The 20,771-nt window shown below is 33.1% G+C and overlaps 1 protein-coding gene across 1 annotated transcript in view; it reads right to left on the bottom strand.

Annotated features, from left to right (window-relative positions):
- The window catches only part of LOC110039338 (magnesium transporter MRS2-1-like), a 39,405-nt gene extending 19,131 nt beyond the window's left edge, over nt 1-20,274 (bottom strand). The window contains exon 1 of the mRNA XM_020744370.1: nt 19,589-20,274. Coding sequence (XP_020600029.1) covers nt 19,589-20,131 — 543 coding nt within the window. The 5' untranslated portion in view covers nt 20,132-20,274. The remainder of the gene's footprint in view (nt 1-19,588) is intronic.
- Nucleotides 20,275-20,771: the final 497 nt, after the last annotated feature.

Here is a 20,771-nt window from a genome sequence, read left to right as displayed (position 1 = left end):
TAATACAAATGATACCTCTTGAAGAAAAAATTTTTATTGGAGGAGATTTAAATGGACATGTCGGTAGAGTGGTAGAAGACTTTAGAAATACTCATGGTTGCTACGGTTTTGGAGTAACTAATGAAAAAGGTAGAGTTATTTTAGATTTTGCTTTAGCGTATGATTTTGTCATTACTAATACTTTATTCAAGAAAATAGATGAGCATCTTATTACTTATAATACTAGATCTAATAAAACACAAATTGATTATTTTTTATGAGAAGAAGAGATCGTCACGATTGTAAAGATTGTAAGGTCATCCCAAGTGAAAATTTAAATACCCAATATCTTTTATTAGTTCTAGATTTTAAGATTAAGAGTTGTAAAATAAAGAATACTAGGACTCAACATCGTAAAATTAGATGAACAAACTTAAAAGACACAAATAAAATTATTTTAATAAGTAAAATTTAAGATTTCAAAATTTAGGATATTCATGAAGAAGTAAATGTTATGTGGGATAAAATAACAAACAATATTAAACAAGTAGCAAAAAATGTGCTTGGAGGATCAAAAGAAAAAAAAATTGTATTAATACAAAATTGATTATGGTGGAATAATAAATGTGCAAGAAAAAAATAAGAAAAAAAAATTGTTATAAAAATTGGTTTAATTATAAAATCTTAGCTAATTAAAAAAAATATAAGGTTGCCAATTTGTGATGTAAAGTATTCAATTTTTAGTAGTTTTATAATTAATTATATACTCAAGTGGGTGAAAGATATATGTATAAACTAGCCAAAGAATATATAATAGAAGCAAGGATGAAAAACTATAAAGTTTTTTTCTTTGATGAGGATATTCTACATCGGCGAGTGAGATATTTTGATAAAGTTTTTACTTAATATTTTGAAAATATGATCAACTCTATTGATCTTAATATCATTAATAATAATATTTTTATTTTTAAGTTTTGCATTAGTAAAATAGAAGTTGAGAAGGCTTTAAAGAAAATGAAAGGTGAAAAATCAATAAGACCTGATGGTATCCCAAGGGAAGTGTGGAAATATTTATGAGATTTGAGAAATTTTTAGCTTACTAAACCATTTAATATTTTTTAAAAAACTAAAAAAAATGTTTAAGAAGTGGAGGAAGAGTATTTTGATCCCTATTTTTAAGAATAAAGGGGGTGCACAATATTGTGCAAATTATAGATGAATTAAGTTAATGTGTCGTGATACAAAGCTTTCTCAAAATCAATTCTGATTTATGTCGGGCAAGTCTACGATGGAAGTTATATATTTATTGAGAGGTTTAATGGAGGAGTAAAGAATGATTTTTGTTGATTTTAGAAAAGCTTATGATAAGGTTCCAAGAAAAGTTATATGGAGATTTCTAGAAAAGAATGGTGTTGATATTACTTATATTTAAGTTATTCAGGATATGTATGCTAGAGTTGTTACTTACATTCAAACATAAGGAAGATTGACTAAGTATTTTTCTATTTTAGTTTGATTACATCAAGGATTGACTTTAAGCACATATCTTTTTTGCTTTAGTTATGGATGCTCTTACTGGACATTTACAGAAGGATGTATCTAAGTGTATGCTTTTCACTGATAATATCCTTTTTGTAGATATGACTAGAGAAAGAGTTTAGGAAAAATTTGAATTTTGGAGTTCTAATTTACGAATTCAAGGCCTTTGTTTGAGTAGATCTAAAATTAAATACATGGAATGCAATTTTATCAGTAATAGATCTAGTGGCAGAGTTGCAACAATGAGTGATCAAATCATTAAAAGAAGTGAATGTTTTAGATATCTCATGTATATTGTTCAAAGTGATGGTGATATAGATGAGATTGTTATTAGTATAATTCAAGTTTGATGGTTGACGTGGAGGAATGTATCATGCCTATTGTGTGATAAAAAAGTACCGCTTAGACCTAAAGGAAAATTTTATAGACTGAAAGGAAAATTTTATAAGACGGTGGTGAGACCTGCAATGCTCTATGGCGCTGAATGTTGGCCTTTAAAAGAGAAGCATAATAATAAGTTAAGTGTTGTCGAGATGAGAATGATTAGGTGGATGAGTGGCTTTACACTTAGAGACAAAATGCGAAATGAATATATTCGTGATAGGGTTGGTGTAGCTCCTGTGACGGACAAAATTAGAGAAAGTCGTATTAGATGGTTTGGTCACATTAAACGTCGACCATCTGATGATCTGATTAGGAGAGTAGATGTTTTAGATTTGACTTGTGTTAAGAAAGGCAGAGGTAGACCTAGGAAGACTTGGGCTTATTGCATTAAAAATAATCTTAATTTACTAGAACTAAATGAAAATATGACACTAAATAGGACGCAGTGGAGAAAAAGGATTCATGTAGCCGGTCCCACGTAGTGGGATTAAGGCTTTGTTGTTGTTGTTGTATACTCAATTATTTTGGCGATGTACATAGGCTGGCATCAAACATAAACTTAAGGAGAAAAATCTACTATTTGGTAAATATAATGATGAAGACTTAAATAATTTTAGAATTATAAACAAAAAGATTCTTACTTATATAAATAGTATGTAAGTTTTACATATGCTATAACCACACATCATTTGCCTTTAAATTATTTTTGTTACTGCTTCAATAAAGGTCTTAGGTGGAGTCTAAGAATTAACTAAGCTATAATAAGCAAAATACTATGTAAGGCTTTATCCAGATCTTTGTATATTGAGGCATGTCAAAAGCATTCCCTTAGGGTTGCTACGCATCTATCAATTCCTAAGAAAAGCCCAGTAACATTCAGCTAAGGTTTATTGGAAATACACAAATACAACAACAATATATGGTTAAATATAATTTTATGAAAGATAAATAATTTTACAAATATTCTCATAAAGATGTATTAAATGCAAAATATGATTTAAAGCTCCAATTTAAATCTATTTAATCAATATTTAATGTTTTTAAATCTAAAAATGCATCTACAATGGATCAATGTTCATGAATCTAAATACATATCTGATCCAGAATTAGATTCAGAAGGCAAAATTGAGCATGAGGCCATTACTGGCTTTTTTTTAGAATAATGTCAATTTTAACATGTTCTTGAGACTTAGCTTGATCCAATTCAATTCTCCTTCTGCCTTAGTGGACATATGTTTTAATAGGCGCCAATAGATGGATTGTCTTTAAGCTGGCCTAAGGTACCTTTAGCTATCCTTTAGTTTTACAGAACTAAAGCCCCATTGGATTGAAACCATATTGTTTCCACTTAGCCTGGCATGACTTTAAGCGTGCACAAACCTACCCATTTAAACTAGTTTGACGAGCCTTACTTAGATCAAGCCCCATCTAACTATATGAGATAATAGATCATTTGATTATGTGTGAGATATTGCTTATTATAAGACCCAATAGATTGATTTGATCACCTTTGGCGCATTGGATCAAGCGATTGACTCATAGCTTTCCCTAGAGCAAGCCTAATTAGAAATGCAGGCTTAGACTGACAACATTCAATCCTAAACTAAAATTGACCTAACTAATTGGATCACTCAATCAGGAAGTTTATGTCTTCTAAACATTGACCAAATTAATATAGAACCACTCCAGTTAGACCTAGTTTATAGGCAAAACTAAAGCCGAAAATAAGATAACAAAAGACCCAAAACCATAAGATGGATCAATTGTTCTACTCTAAGCTTAAAGGAACCAACATAGACTAAACTAGCATGAATCAAACTCCTTAGTGACTTCGCCAAGCTCTAGAATCACATTAGACCTAAACTAGACTGGTTTGACCCTAGGTCAACCTATTTGAATCTAAACTATCCCATTTGATTTAAATGAACCTAGTCACTGAATTAAGTTTACATAAGCTTAATTAGAGCCTAAAACTAAGCCTAAATAGTTCTAGGTAACCCTAATTGATTAATACTAGTCAATAAAACTTTTTGTGCTAACATGAACCTACCTTACTAGCCTAAATCTTAGTGAACCCAAATGAGTCAAACAGGAACCATCAAAACCAGATTAAATCCAGTTTAACCAAAATACTATCAAAGGACTACTTAATTTTAATTAAAATTTAAATCTAAACCAAGATCCAAATACCCTAAATGACGCCCAAGCAAGGTCAACACATGTGAACTAGCCCAATTAGCTAAATTAGGTGAATCTGAGTTCAACCAATACCTTAATTGGGCTATCCAAGGCTTCCTAACCCCAAATTAAGGTCACCAATAACAACTTTTATCCATATTAAATTGATAAAAATCATCTCCGAGAGGTAATCGGATAGTTGTAGCTCATCCCAACTTAAGTAGAACTTATCTATGATGGTGATCCTTGGCAGTGAAATCAATTTAGAACACCTGGCACACGCCATTGGCTACTTCATAACCTAATTAAGCATTGTTCTAGACTAACTTCCCATTATTTGCAAGAGAAAATTGAATGCTCCAAGCCAAAAAACTCTTAATTCCATCCTTAGGTAAATACAGGGTGATTATGGCCCTAGCCTTTCCAAGCTAATATTAGAAGGTCAAGTGGTTTTATCTTAGTCTAACTTTGAAATCCATAGGCAAACTACCTATCCTAATGGACCCCATAGCTCCAAATAAATTTTCACATTATAGCCTAGCCTCTGTTTTACCTAGCCAGTCCTACGATGTTTAGCAGGTCTAGCTTTAAAATTCATACATAGACTACCATGTCTTACCGGATTATACAATCCAATAAATAATCATGAAATGGCACATACCTTAATATTTTGTTTTTTAAGTGATCTTAGGTTATGTTATACAGATTTAACCTCAGCCAACCTAAGTAAATCCCATATGACTTGTAGACATATTTTCATTTACTGTAGGATATGTAAAAAAAAAACCATTACAATTTGTAGAATTATTTTTCTTTTACTGACTTAAATTTTACTACTCAAAATGGGTGCATAGATTACATGATAAAGGGAAAAACCTTTCTCGAACAATATTTAATATGAATCATTAAACGAAATTACTAAAGTTTTTTCATTGCATAAAAAAAAGGTAGTTTATTGGAAGTGAGGATTTTTTAATGATATTACAACACTTTAAAAAGCATAATACTGCAAATTATTTCATTAACTTGAAATTTTAATACAAGAATTTGTTTATCAAACTTTAACATGCAAGCTATGCACAAAGCTTCATGTGCTAGACAAGTTTCTCGACTGGAAAAAAGCTAAATATTTTATAAGACCAATCTCGACGACTAATGTATTCAGCTCATATCATAATTTCATATGTTTATGTCTATAAAATTGAAATAAAACAAAAACGGCTAAAATGGTGATGCAAATAGAATCATAAGATTTGTGTTGCATCTTGATTTAGGTCTGTTTGGCGCAGCTGTGGATTATTTGCTGATAAGCAGAATATTCTGATAATTCTGATAATCTGATAATCTGCAGATTATCAGAATAATCTGGTTTGTTGTTTGGGGTAGCTTATTCAAACTAGCTTATTGGTTGTTAAATGATATTTCTGCCCCTGTCTGATAAAACTGTTTGGGGTATATAAAGCTAGTTATTCAGAATAACTTATTATTCAGAATAACTTATTGATAAAAAAGAAACATATAGTGCAGAAACATACGATAATCACAGATCAGTTCTAAAAGATACTATATAGTTCTCACACCCTAATGAGTACCAGGAGGACTAAAAAAAGTACAAATACAAGTACGACAACAATGAGAAATATGACAATATTTAACTTCAGAATCTGGCAATACACTGGCTACGCCGGTCATCAATTGCACTGTCAGCCTGAGAAAACATTGGATTCACATGACTGCTGGCATGACTACTGTCAGTGTAATATGAGGGACTATAAACCCACCGGAAAAAACCGCAACGAGCTGAAACACCCCTGACACAACCATAGAACTGCCTCCCAAAGCTATGCTCCTTACGTGACGTTAGCAACAGAGACGGTAGTCCACAATAACGCAAAATCCCTCTGTCTGTACCTGATATCCTGGAAGTCATGTTGATATAACTGTGAAAATAACAAAAAAATGAAATGTCAGCTTAAGGTATTTTAAAAAAAAATCAAAATTAAATGCATATGAATATAAACCTATAATCTTATTAAAGGAAAACTTGGGAGATCAACAGTCATAAATAGCATCTGTGATAGACTCCCTTAAAGCAATCATATCAGCCAAACTTTCAGCATCTTGATCTTCAAAATCATTAGATTCTATATTCTCCTCAAGTAATGAATGCCGGTAATGAATGCCCCCCCACAAGTCTTGTTGGTTGCTCGAAAACATTCAGTTCATCATTGTCAGTCATACTGAAGTCTGTATCTGATTGCGAGGAATGTCTTCGGATGAAGTTATGTAGTGTCATTGTTGCAACCACAATGTACAACTGCTTTTGGAAAGAATACGACGGCATATCAAGTAAGATGACCAACTTATTCTTCACTTCTTCTTCCAAACTTCAAATGTTCTTTCAATTACCCCGCGTAAAAATGAGTGGCGTTTATTAAACATTTCCTTTCTCCCACGAACTGTGTCACTAGCTCGCTCGAAATTAGGAAAATGATATCTCGTGTCAGGGTAGAGCTTCAGGTATCTCCTTTGCATAGGATATTCTGCATCAACTAGATAGTATTTTTCTGGTACAAAAAACAATGTTAATAAAAAATTGCACAATCCCACGTATACAAATTGTTAAACAAAACTAATCTGATGGGGAGTGAGGGAAACACTGCGATCTATTCCTAGTGGCAAAGGAGAAAATCTGACTGTCATGTGCACTCCCTTCCCAGCCCGCAACCACAAAAGTAAAACACATGTTGAAGTCGCATACAACCATGACATTTTGCGTTGTTGAACCACTACGACCGATGTATGCTACCTTCTCGTGGTTGGGTATTCGGGCATCAATGTGGGTACCGTCAATTGCACCAATAGAGCTCTGTTTAGTTGTCCATTAGAGAGTAATAATATTGTTAAAGTATAGCATGTAACAAAATAAAAACACTGATAGTTACCTTGAAATATGACATGTATCGAGAATCGTTGGCAATTTGTTCTGGAGTGGAAACAAATGATAGATCCTTTGGTTTAATTATTTGAGCTGCTAAGCTAACAAGTGTCTGTATCCCTTTTGAAAAGTAACGACTAATTGTTTCAGATGAATGTTGAAATCTTTTCATAGCTCCTCGAATTGACTTATTCTATGCCAGAATGTACAGTGTTATAGTCAACACCTCCCTACACAGAGTTCTAGAGGAACCCTGGAGGCCGTGATTTAGACATAACTCGTGGAGAAGATCCATAAAAATAGGTGTCGTCATTCTGAATATATTTCTGAACCTTATTGGATGTCCAGAAAGCATTTCACCAACTCATCTATCTCCAACAAAGGTGGATGTCATGCGGGGAATGCGAGTAGTGCTATGCTGGTAATAATCCAACAACAATATCGCAACGGTTGTAGCAAATGTCATTCTCCTACGACGTTCACGTTGCGGATCCATCCTAAATGATTTAAAATATAAACATTAATATTCAACTATCCAACAATTTAAAATCTTAACAATTGTGCTAATAATAGAAGTTCTCATTTGCTACATATAGAAAGATTACACATGTAGAATGACACATATAGAAGGACAAAAATATATTAAAGATAAAACGACATAAGTAGAAGTTCAATTAGTGCTGATACATAATGAATCCATAAAAAATATCATTCATCGACCAAAACCCGCAAATATTCAAGACGCATTTTTGGCTCAAGCGCTATGAATATTTTCATTCTAGTTGAATCCTCAAGTTTTTTTACACTGTGCGTGAAATCGCCTATCTGCAACAACTTCAGAAATAGTACGCAAAAGCCTCAGACAGTCTAATATGCTTACATCAGAGATAGGTGGAGCTGCAAATGTTTCAATCAAACGATCGAAGGAGGTATTCAAAACATGTTCTTTCTCTTTATTTTTCTTAGCAACCCTGGGCTCTTTATTGTGCTAGAGTCCCCCATATCTCTCTGATTAATACTAGGCACTTCTTCATCAGGTGTCAATGATTCAGAAGTGAATTCATCTGACATCCCTAAGTTAATTCATCTGACATCCCTAAAAAAGTACTTTCACTTGGGTTGAAAGTAAATTTTTCAGTTGCGACAACACATTTAAACATTATGTCCAGTTTTTCTTCAAATTCCAAATTTTTCTTCAAATTCCGGCTCAATCTCACACTGTCTATACTTTTTCGCTGCAGGTACCGCCTGTAACATAACATTTTAAAGTGAATAGTTAAACAAGTAAAATTAGAAAAACCAATTTGGAAAGAAAACAAATCACGGAGTAGATATAAAATTACCTCCAATTTTTCAGCCCACCATTCAGCGGGAGCATCAATTGTCCTTTTAATCGGATCCCAACCCAAACCTGTAGATCCACGTTTCAACTCCTTCCATATTTTTCATTCCTTCTTTAATTGGTCCCATTTATTTTTGAAATTAAGGTTGTCATAATTTAACCTCTGTCAGTTAGTTCTTTGAACCTCGTACCAATATTATTCCAACCCTCCTTATTAAAATATGTTGTAGGTCTGTTCCCCAGCTCAATTTCTTTTATACATAGATCACAAAATATATTGGTGACTTCTTTATCCCACATTGCAGAGGGACCCCCTTCAGATGTCTTACCCATTGTGGAACTATACGAAGAATTCTTTGAACCTCGTACCAATATTATTCCAGCCCTCCTTATTAAAATACGTTGTATGCATGTTCCCCAGCTCAATTTCTTTTATACATAGATCACAAAATATATTGGTGACTTCTTTATCCCACATTGCAGAGGGACCCCCTTCAGATGTCTTACCCATTGTAGAACTATGCGAAGAATTGCAAGTAGCACATAATAATCAAATTATCTCAATTACCCAACAATTGTGCAAATAAATGCTAAAAATTGCTAAGAATAAAAAAGCCACACATGTTTTTTATGTGGTTCGGTTAAAGACCTACATCCACAGTAAGACATCGAACATGTTTTATTGTCAAATTTTTAAGCGTACAAAGCTATATTTCTCACTGGAGAGGACTACAAATATAAAATACATGTGTAATACGCAAATTCTAATACATGTCCTTCAATTCAATTCCATCAAAGCTAGGATTATCCGTAATCCCAAAAAAAAATTGTCAATGAGCTGGTCTGTCTCAAATTACACCACAATTTTCATTTCTTTGGCTCAACGCCATATACCCATTTGCTAAATGCATCACATTGGCAGGACATAACCAAAATCCTACAAATTGTTACATGTAAAATCCGCATATGCCAAAAGTATAAAGTGAGTCATTCATCAAATGTTGAGCCATAGAATATGTAACAGAGCAATAAGTAAAATACAAATTCAGCCCACCATAAAGATGTGAGCCATTCATGTTTTTTTGCAAATCCATTTTTCTACCCAACATAAACTACAAATCCATTTTTTTATGCAATAAATAAACTACAAATCCAATTTTCTGGCAACCATAAACTACAAATGCAGCCCACCGTAAACAATTGCAACGATTTTTCTCTGCAAATTCAATCCACCATAAATAAACTACAAACTATAAAAAACATTAATTGCAAGGCTATGGAACAGTAATGCATTACAAACAATGTCACAGTAATGCATCACAAACGAGAAAGCACAAATCGGTGGTCATCTACTGAACCAATAAAATTGGGACAAGATGAGAGTTCCGCATGCCTGTTTTCAAATTGCATAGAGGCACAAATGAGAAACCCCAAATCACGGTTCTTCTCCTTCCAAATACATAAAACGATATGAACAGAATGAAGATCTCCAGCAGAAGAACAAAAAAACAGTTATTTGGAGAAGGGATACCAACACAATTGAAAACGATTTGCACATTTGTTCCCAAATCCGTAAGAAGATTTTTGAAGGAAATTCAAAACTGTTTTTAGTGCCCATTTTTGAGCAACACAAATCACGGTTCTTCTCCTTCCACATGCCCATTTTCGAAAAACACAGCCCACATCAATGCCAAAGCCTTTTCCAAATACATAAAACGATTTGAACAGAATGAAGATCTCCAGCAGAAGAACCGAAAAAACTCACAGATCCAAAGCAATAGAAGCAGAGATATGGGGAAGAACCGAAAAAAATTCACAGATCCAAAAAACTCACAGATCCAGAGCACGGAAGGAGAAGAACCGAAAAAAAGCAACCACAAACAATCGTAGATCTTAACGGAGAGTATCTCGAAGGGAAAAAGAACGAAATCGAGCCCTAACGCCAACAGAGAGTGATGCTTTGGATCGGAGAGGGAGGAGGCGAGGGGAGAGCGCGAGAGAGATTACCAAGGGCAAAAAAAAGAATTCGAGCCCTAACGCCAACAGCCAACGCCGAACGCAGCCTCATCCCCGCAATCTGATTAATGAAGGAAAAACGATCTGCGCGACGCTACGTTCAGAACGCCGCCAAACGAACACGCGAAACAAATGCGAGGGCGGCGTTCTGAAAACACCACCGCACCTGTATAAGCTGCGCCAAACAGGGCCTTAGTATTCTATCAATCTCCATAAACAAGTAATCATAAATTTTCATAAAATATGTAAGAAGGATTCATAAAGACATTCCAAAAATTCACCACATTAGTAATTTGGTCTAGTCACATACTTGGCACTTGAATGATCAATTGACTGGAGATGACATAGCATATTTTGGTATTATTTTCAAAATAAAAAGCAAGAGATGTGTCTTTTCTATTTAAGCTTGAAATGATTACTACCCTTCTTTTTCTTACCAAAGTCAACCATTTTCTTAACTATGGCAAAGAGTGCATTTAGAGAAAATTTTAACAGCTTTTTCATAACTTTACATTGCAGACCATTGCCAAACTTTCGTTTGGCTAAGTTGTTCATAACTAGATCTATTAAAGTATGGTAGCTATTATAAAATTGCTATTTAATTTTTTTTGTGGGGAAAAATCTATAATGCTAAGAACAACTCTTATAAACTTTTTTTCGTTTTTCCGCATCAATTTCACAACTAATTTTATATGCAATTGAAGTCATCCCAAATGAATATAAAGTTTATTTGCACTTTATCCAAACATATTATAAACGTTGGCCAATATGTAGTTCTCTAAAGTTATTTAAACCAAATTTACAATAGCCCCAAAATCATGAACTTTGCCATTATTCACTCAAGAGCTACTATTTCAAAAGTGCTTCAATATTGCTCAAGTTTATACATAAGTTTATTGATCATCAATAATTTTAAAAATGTTGGTTTTATGGGGTTGAGAAGTCATTGCAATGCATTAATAAAAATACTTTCATGAAAACTAATAATTTTCAAAAGATTATATCATTCAAAAAGCATCATTATTTAATAATATTAACTACAAATTTAATTTAGCAATTACAAAATTTATTTTGTATTTATATTAGATGCTAATTCTCATATACAAAACTTGGTCAAATGGACATGTGGGTTAGCAATGATACATTTTGTGCAGGTTGTGCGCGAAATTGGGGAGTCCATAGGAGGTGATAAGAACCAATAGTGCTAGTGGCTCTATCTTGGTGAAGAGAGAGAGAGAGAGAGAGAGTTTTGTCCTAAGCCGCAAAAAAAAAACTAATTGTAAGTGTTTCGTTTCCTAGATTGAAAATAAGTTAGTGGAATCCTAAGGAAAAACTTGGGAATGTATATGAGCTAATTTGGATAAAACCACCATAAACTTGTTGGTGTGTTATCTCGCTTACTCTCCCCTAAGCAATAAATATAATCATCAATCATCTCAAAAATATACAATAAAAGGCCTTTGCATGCAATTGTCTTATAGACAAACTACGTTTTGGACATCATTTATTAGCTTGGATAATTTAAAATCATCTGGTACAATAAAGATGATAGTTAACAAATCATAAAAGAACTTGAGTATAGGTTGTAATAGTTAGTAATAAGTTTAAAAATTCAATTTAATTCCTAATAAAATTACTTTGTTGAATTTGTATTTAATACAATTATTTTTATCATCAAAATCTTAACTATTATAATAGACATGCACATGAATTAAAATTTTATTTTATTATACTATTAATATATCGCACATTATATATATATATTCAAAAGGAAATTGGTATTTGGCAGCGACCCAAATATCGATTTCCCATGTGCTAGGCCCCATGATGAGAGTCTGCACCATGTGCCTAAATATTCGAGAATCCAGCGCCACTGGGGATTGAACCCTTGACCTGAGAGGACTTACAGTGAACCCCGCCAAATATATATATATCTGTGTGTGTGTGCTGCTCGTCGTGATTCTTTGGTTGGCATTTGTGAAATTAGTTCTAAGACCCGTGGGTTCACGGGTTCAAGCCCGCCTGAGTGCACTGTCTTGCAGCGTGAGATCGAGTGGTTAGGCACATGAGGGTGGTTGGGGGCTTGTATGATAGCCTTCGACCATTCCTATATGCACTCAGGCTTCTTAGTTTTAATATCCCACCACATGAATGTGTAAGGACATCTAGGTTAAGTACAATTTTTTTTTTCTTTCGCAATACTTTATATATATATATATATATACAAGCACGCGCACACACGTTTTTTAGTTGGCCAATTTGATACAAAAAAAAGGAAGAAAGATAACAACATATGGATAAGAATGTTTCAACTTTTTAGCCTAGTTCACAGCATTCTTTACATTGATTATGTTATCATATGTGGGAATTTTCATATTCACATCCACTTCAAGAGGAAGTCGTCGTTTAAGACAGTGGATATTACTTTCTCATCATCAAATGGCAGTTCCAAGGCAAGAGGCCACCGCCTTCTACCTTATCCAGGAACATCATTATTTTCTCATAAGGATAATGTCTATGTCCAATAGTGACAACATTCTGTTATATTGAATGTGTTTATGTCATCTGCAGACTCATTTACTCAATGAAGGCATCATAAAACACTCTAATTTATTTAATGTGCTTTATAAACCATCCTTAACCTTTCTCTTCAGCCCAAGATGCTGAAGGGATGCATACTTTAAGGATAAAGACTATATGCTTAACCTTGATCCTTGAAACGCCGATGGATTTCATAAGCATAGTGTTAAGGTTAGCAATAGTTGAAATGCAGAAATATGTAGTAAATTTTGCATTGTAAAATTGAAGGTGGGAATCTACAATAGGAACCCAAACAAAATTTACCTTATTATATGTAAATGCCAAAAAGGATCTCATAAGTGAGGGTATTGTTGTGGAAAATAAACGGAGATTTGCAAGAAAAACCTTTAATTGCATGAGGGAATTGATACAAAAAATTCAATAGGAGTGTAAAGGAGAGACTTAATAAATAATCCACAGCTGCGCTAAACAGACCCTTAATTGTAAGTAGCAGCCAAGTTAAATGGAAAATGGTCATTCCCAAAAAGCTAATTAACTACTAAACCGTGAAGACCTTCATTCTTCTTCTCTTTTGATTCTCATTTAACCTTCCTCCTTGATGGTTTGCTTTCTTGTACTCCTTGTCATGATTGAGCTTCCATGTTTCTTTAATGGTACTGACAGTTGTCATTCATGCTATCTCTTAGGTAGAGAGAAACTAGAAAGAAATGCATTGTAAAGCAAGAAAATATTTATTGGTTAGGAAAGAGAAAAGGTGGTTTTTTTCCAAGTGATGGAACCTTCGCTAGCTATGGTATGAAGAGGAAGAGAGGATAGAGAGTCCATTCATAATTTCAATCTTACACTAAAATTTAATTGAAAAACAAAAAACTGAAATAAGCTAGGCATTTATAGAAGAAAAAATTAATCTGATAACAATAAAATCAATGAGAATGCTTGATGATTTCCTTTATTTTTTGAAAAGATATCCAAAATCAAAGGCCCCTCTAACTCATACAAAATTTCTATAAGAATAAGCAGTCTTCCTTATCACACAATCTAAATTTCTCTCTCCTCTTATAGACAGCCACTTTTCGAAATTTGATTTTGAATTTTTCAAATTTCTTGAATCTTGCTTCCTTATCTCATTTTTAGCACCCTTTAATGTAGCTTCAATATAGCCTTAGGAGTAGAACCTGAGTTTAGGCTTAATTTTAGGGCCACCTTAGGTTTAAGTTTGGGCTTAACTTTGGTCTTCTAAATCAGTATAATAGTTCAGATGTCTTGGAGCCATTAGCGAAACAACATAATAAAAACATACATGAAGATATAGCTTCTGGAGTTAAAACTGGGACGGGTTAAAATAGAAAAATTCTTATAGAGCTTCATATAGTAAAATAACATTACGAAGAGTTAAAGAAAAAATTTGCAAAATGACAGTTAGATCATATGTGTTATTTGAACTGGTGAAGGGATGAGTATTAAAAAATCATTTATTATTAAGTTATACATGCCAAAAATAATAATGTTACAATGGATATATAGTTAAATTATGAAAAATAGATTGAGATAATCATATCAAATAGAAAATAGAAATAACATCAATTGAAGATAAAGTAGTGATAAATATACCTAAGCAATTTGATCAGGTAAAATGAATGACAAAAAAATGCAGCCCTAAGATGGATAAGGCTATCAAAAGATTAGAAAGAAAAAAATAATAATAATAAAATGGATAGAACTGCAGCAAAATGATTTATGCAAAATATGTACACTTCATGCGATACTCAGCCAAAAAAAAAATTGGAAAAAAGAAAAAAGAAATAGGGAGGTTTTAAAATCAAAATAGAAGCCCTGAGATTTTAACAAGGCACCTCACTAACAATCCACCAATAATAGGTTGTTGCCACAATGCAAAAAGTGCTTTATGTAATGTACATATAGTTTATAAGGAAATTAAACTAGTCTCTTCCCAAAGTTGAAATTGTGCGTTGTTATTATTCATAATTTTCATCAACCATAAGAGTACTGATAGCAAGTGTATTATTGTGATACATCAAATAAATTTTTGAAATAATTGAAAAATTAAGAGGTTGTTTTGTTGGAAGCACAAAACACTGAATGCATCTCCTTTCCTAGCATTTTAAAAATTTTTATGGATTGAAATAAAAATATAATAACAACAAGCCTTTATCCCACTAAGTGGAGTCAGCTACATGAATCATTTTTCTCCATTGTGACCTATCAAGTGTCATATTTTCATTTAATTTTAATATATTAGATTATTTTTTATACAAAATGCCTAAGTCTTTTTCGGTCTACCTCAACCTTTCTTAATATAAGTCGAATCTAAAGCATTTACTCTCATAACTGGATGATCAAATGGTCGATGTTTAATGTGATCAAGCCATCTAAGATGATCTTATCTGCCACTGGAAGCACACCAACCATTTCACGGATATATTCGTTTCACATTTTTCTCTGACACCTTTCTTAATATAAGTCGAATCTAAAGCATTTACTCTCATAACTGGATGATCAAATGGTCGATGTTTAATGTGATCAAGCCATCTAAGATGATCTTATCTGCCACTGGAAGCACACCAACCATTTCACGGATATATTCGTTTCACATTTTTCTCTGACTGTCAAACCACTCATCCACCTAAGCATTCTCATCTCAGTAACATTTACTTAGTTTTATGCTTCTCTTTTAAAGACCAAAATTCTGGGCCATAAAGCATTGCATTTCTACACCAACATTTATGTGTTTCTTTTATGCTTCTCTTAAATAAGGCTTGTTGAAGGCTCGCCACTATCTTATAAAGTTTTCCTTTAGGCCTAAGCAGTACTTTTCTCACACAATAGGCTCAATGCATTCCTCCACTTCAACCATCCAACTTGAATTCTACTAATAACTTCTCCATCTATTTCACCATCACATTGAACAATAGACCCGAGATATCTAAAACGTTCACACATTTTAATGATTTGATCACCAATTGTTACAACTCTGCTATTGAAATTACTACTACTAAAATTACATTCCATGTATTCAATTTTAGATCTACCCAAACGAAGGCCTTGAGACTCTAATGTTGATCTTCATAATTCAAGTTTTTTTCTGAACTTTTTCTTTAATCTTATTTACAAGAAGGATATCATCAGCAAAAGCATACACCAAGGTACATGCTCCTGCAAATGTCCAGTAAGAGCATCCAAAAGTAAAACAAAAGGATATGGGCTTAAAGTTGATCCCTGATGTAATCTCATTGAAATAGGAAAATAATTGGTCAATCCTCATTTTGTTCGAATACAAGTAACAATTCAAGTATACATATACTCTAGTATACATATTTTTAATGACTTGAATATAAGCATATCAACACTTTTCTTTTCTAGAACTCTTCAAAGAACTTCTCTTGGAACCTTGTCGTAAGCTTTTTCTAAATCAATAAAATCATACGTATATCCTCCTTTCCTCTTTGTACTTATCCATCAACCTTCTCAATAAATGTATAACTTTCATAGTAGACTAGCTCGATATAAATCCAAACTAATTATGAAAGATCTTTGTATCACGTCTTAACCAATCTTCAAGTACTACCTCCCATAATTTTAATGACACATTAACTTAATTTATTTATAATTTATACACTCTCGTGCATCTCCTTTATTCTTTAAAGTGGGAACCAAAATGCTCTTACTCTACCCGTTAGACATCTTTTTAATTTTTAAAATACAACAACAACAACAAAACATTTACAACAACAAAACACAACAACAAAACATTTATCTCACTAAGTGGGGTCAGCTACATGAATCCTTTTTCTCCATTGCGTCCTATTTAGTGTCATATTTTCATTTAATTCTAATAAATTAAGATAATTTTTTATACATTATGCCCAAGTCACCCTAGGTCTACCTCTGTCTTTCTTAACATAAGTCGACTCTGAAACATCTTCTCTTCTAATCAGATCATCAGATGGTCAACGTTTAATGTGACCAAACCATCTAAGACAACTCTCTCTAATTTTGTTTGTCACTGGAGCTATACCAACCCTATCATGGATATATTCATTTCGCATTTTGTATTTAAGTGTAAAGCCACTCATCCACCTAATCATTCTCATCTCGGCAACACTTAACTTAGTTCTATGCTTCTCATTTAAAGGCCAACATTTGGCAACACTTAACTTAGTTTTAAAATAATATAAAAAAATTTAATAAATCAAGAAACCCCTAAATCTCCTAAATATTTCCATACTTTCTATTGGGATATCAACAGTCCTATTGCTTTTTCACCCTTAGTTTTCTTTAAAGTCTCATTATATTTTTTTTTTACCAATACGGCGGTTGAAAAAAAATTTATTATTATTAATGATATTAAGATTACTAAAATCAATCTTATTTTCAAAAACTTCATTGAAAAAAATTATCAAAATATCTCACCTATCTATGTTGAATATCTTTAAGAAAAATACTTCTATATTTTCATCTTTAATACACTTTCCTTGAATAAAATATTTAATTTTTTTCTTTGTTTAGCTAATTTATACAAATATATTTATCATCTTTAATACTCAATTTATCATAAAAATTAATAAAAATAACATTCTTAGCATCTCAATTGTTCTCTTAGACTCCCTATAGGTCATTTTTTTCAGTTCTCTAAGCTCTTACATTTAAACAAATTTTAATAATAAATTTTCTTATATCTTATATTTTCTTGCACATTATTACTTCACAACTAACTATTTTTATTTACAATTTTTTTTCCTTTTGATTTTCAAATAACATCTTTTGTCACATATTTAATAGTATTTGTTATTTTATCTCACATAGAATTAGCTTCTACATGAACATCTCAAATCTCGAAATCTTGAAGTTTACTCATAAAAATAATTTTATGTGTCTTTTAGATGTCTCCATTTAATTTTATAATGAAATTTCACTATAATTTTTATCTTTCAACTACTCATCTTAAGATTCAGAAATAATAATTGTTATTGAGTACTTAAATTTTTACTTGAAACAACTTTACAATTTTTGCATTGTCGAAGATCACTATTTTTCATAAGAAAATAATCATTTTTTGTTTTATTAGATTCATTCTTAAAGTAATAATATACTTATTTTTTTTATTGAGTAAAATATTATCAATAAAAAAATCATAAGCTATAATAAAATCTAATATGATTCTAACATCTTCATTAATAACTCTAAAACCGTAGCAAATATGAATATTTCTAAAATCTTATACCACTCTACTAATATGTCCATTTAAATCTCCCCCAATAAATTTTTTTCTTTAAGAGGCATTATTTGTATTAATTTTTCTGGTTCATTCTAAAATTTTTCTTTTGAACCTATATCTAAACCCACTTAAGAAGAATAAACACATAACATTAAAAATATCAGTATCAATAACAATCTTTAGAGCTATAATTCAATCTTGAATTCAATTAAATTTTGTAACTATTTTTCAAACCATTTTCTATAATTGCACATACACAATTTCTAGTGCGACTCTTACCTGAATACTAAAGTTTGAAACCTTAAGTTATCAATCTCCTTAGTTTTAACTCCAACACATTTAATTTCTTGAAAACATAAGATATTTATCTTCCTATAAACCATAATATCTATTAATTTTATTAATTTACTGTGAGAATATCTATGTTCCAAGATCATATCCTAATATTAGTTTCATGGACTAACTTATGTATGCATCTGTCCATAATATGATAACCCTTGATTATTTAACACTATATAGTGTAGCAGCCCTTACACATTTCTCATTGTATTCAGATCATAGTGTGTTTGCCTCCCGGGGGCGCCCTAGCATCTACAAAATATACAAAATATATATTTGACGAGTTTGAAAAATCATTTAGATCATGCAATTTTCAAATCTCACATCGCATCGCCCCACTCATTTGTGCTACCTTTGCTCTCACCTTTGTCGCGTAACCTCACCTCGCTAATGTCCCTTCGCTACCTTGCCCCCACCCCATCGTTGCCCTCAATTATCATACTCTCCACTTAAGACGTCACCTCCTTCACCGAATTTACAAATAAGAGATAAGAGAGAGCTAATGTCCCTTCGCCACATTGCCCCCACCCCCTTGTTGCCCTCAGTTACCGGCCTCGCCATTTGAGACGTCACCTCCTTCAGCGAATTTACAAATAAGAGATGAGAGAGAGAGAAAGAGAGAGAGAGAGAGAGAGAGAGAGAGAGAGAGAGAGAGAGGGGGTATCCTAACAAATATTGAAAAAATATTGAGAAATTGTCATACCTACCACAGAATTCTTAAGTATTTACATCTCTAACAGTTTAATACTTACATTTACAACAATTTGGTTCAATAAACGGATACATTAAATGGTACATTTCACTTTTTAAGTTAATAAAAGTGATATTTTTTATATGAGATTAAACATTTAAATGATATGCATATAAACATGAAAGTTTAGGTGTTAGATATATAAATACATAAGACATGTGTAATATGTATCTGAATGCTGCAAAATTATTTTACTGCATTTGATTTGTGTACATTCATAAAATTCATGAACTTCAGTCAATGTAATTTTCTAAAATCTATCAATTTTAAAATCATCCAACTAAAAAGCCAGTAAGTACGTGAGTATCAGGTAAAACTAAACCTATCCGCTCACCCATAACGCACCTGGGTATCAAGGAACGTGCAGGCGGCCTCAAGCGCGACTTCTAGCGCACGGAACTCGAAAGGGAGGTAGTCCGGCGAAGTAGACCATCCATGAAAGCCATCACCGGAATGCGCGGCGAGGCGACGCTGCAACTCGTTGACATACTGCAGAACGTAACTGTCGAGGGAATTTAGAAGGAGGACTTCATCTGCGGTGATGATACAGCGAATCTGCTCCAGATTTACGACGATGGCCTTTTCCCGCCCCAGGATCGTCGAGGGATACAAGAAGAGTGGGTCGAGCAAACGAAGGTCCCGCGCCGGCAGATCACACCGCCGCATCATCGAAAACTTATCCACCTCGATCACCTGCGATCCACCGGTAGCCGCATCAACCCGGATCCACGAACGTAGGCCCTGCCCTCGCTTCTTTAACCACGGAACATCCATGCCCTGGAACAAAGGCCGACGGACGGCGGCGGTGGAGTGGGCGTCGTTGTGAGTGATAGATGTAGCGGATGAAATCCGCCGTGGGGGAAGGAGACGCTCGCGAACCTCCGCCATGGGAGGATTGGGGTTTCCTTCGATTGATTGAGCTTGTATTATCTGATCCAATATCCAAAGAACGAAGGGAGAACGAAAGTTCAGCGCAATTATTCAGACGGGAGCGACCATGGGGCGGTCTGTTGTGGCCTCGATGCATACAAAATTGAAGGCATTCGAAAATTCTAACGAGGACTTCAACTATTAATAAATTGAAGAAATTTTGGTCTAAATTTAAATGTTTAATTTTTCAAAAAGATTATATAGTGGCAATTTTTATAAACTTTAATATTAGGTTTTTTTTAATTGAATTAGAATATTTATTCAGCACTATTTTAATTGAAATTTTTATTCTATATGCATCATAAGAGAGATTTTATTCTACATGTGTCATATGAGTAGGGTGACGGGCCCCGGTCGTGTTCGGCTCGTTTATATTCTGAGCTCAGAAAGTGTGTTCGTGTTCCGCTCGTTTGCTTATCGAGCCGCACACGAGCTGTTCACGAACAAAGAGTCATTTTAACAACCCTAATCATGCAACCATAAGACAATAAGTATTTGAGCAAGATTTAAAAATCACGAACAAAGAGTCAATATTATTTAAATCTTCTATTTTCTCAATCAATATTTTAATTGATTATAAATTTTTGTAACCTTCTAG

Source organism: Phalaenopsis equestris, unplaced genomic scaffold, assembly GCF_001263595.1.
Source record: "Phalaenopsis equestris unplaced genomic scaffold, ASM126359v1 Scaffold000002, whole genome shotgun sequence".
Taxonomy (NCBI): domain Eukaryota; kingdom Viridiplantae; phylum Streptophyta; class Magnoliopsida; order Asparagales; family Orchidaceae; genus Phalaenopsis; species Phalaenopsis equestris.
This window is presented reverse-complemented; position numbering and strand designations above follow the sequence as displayed.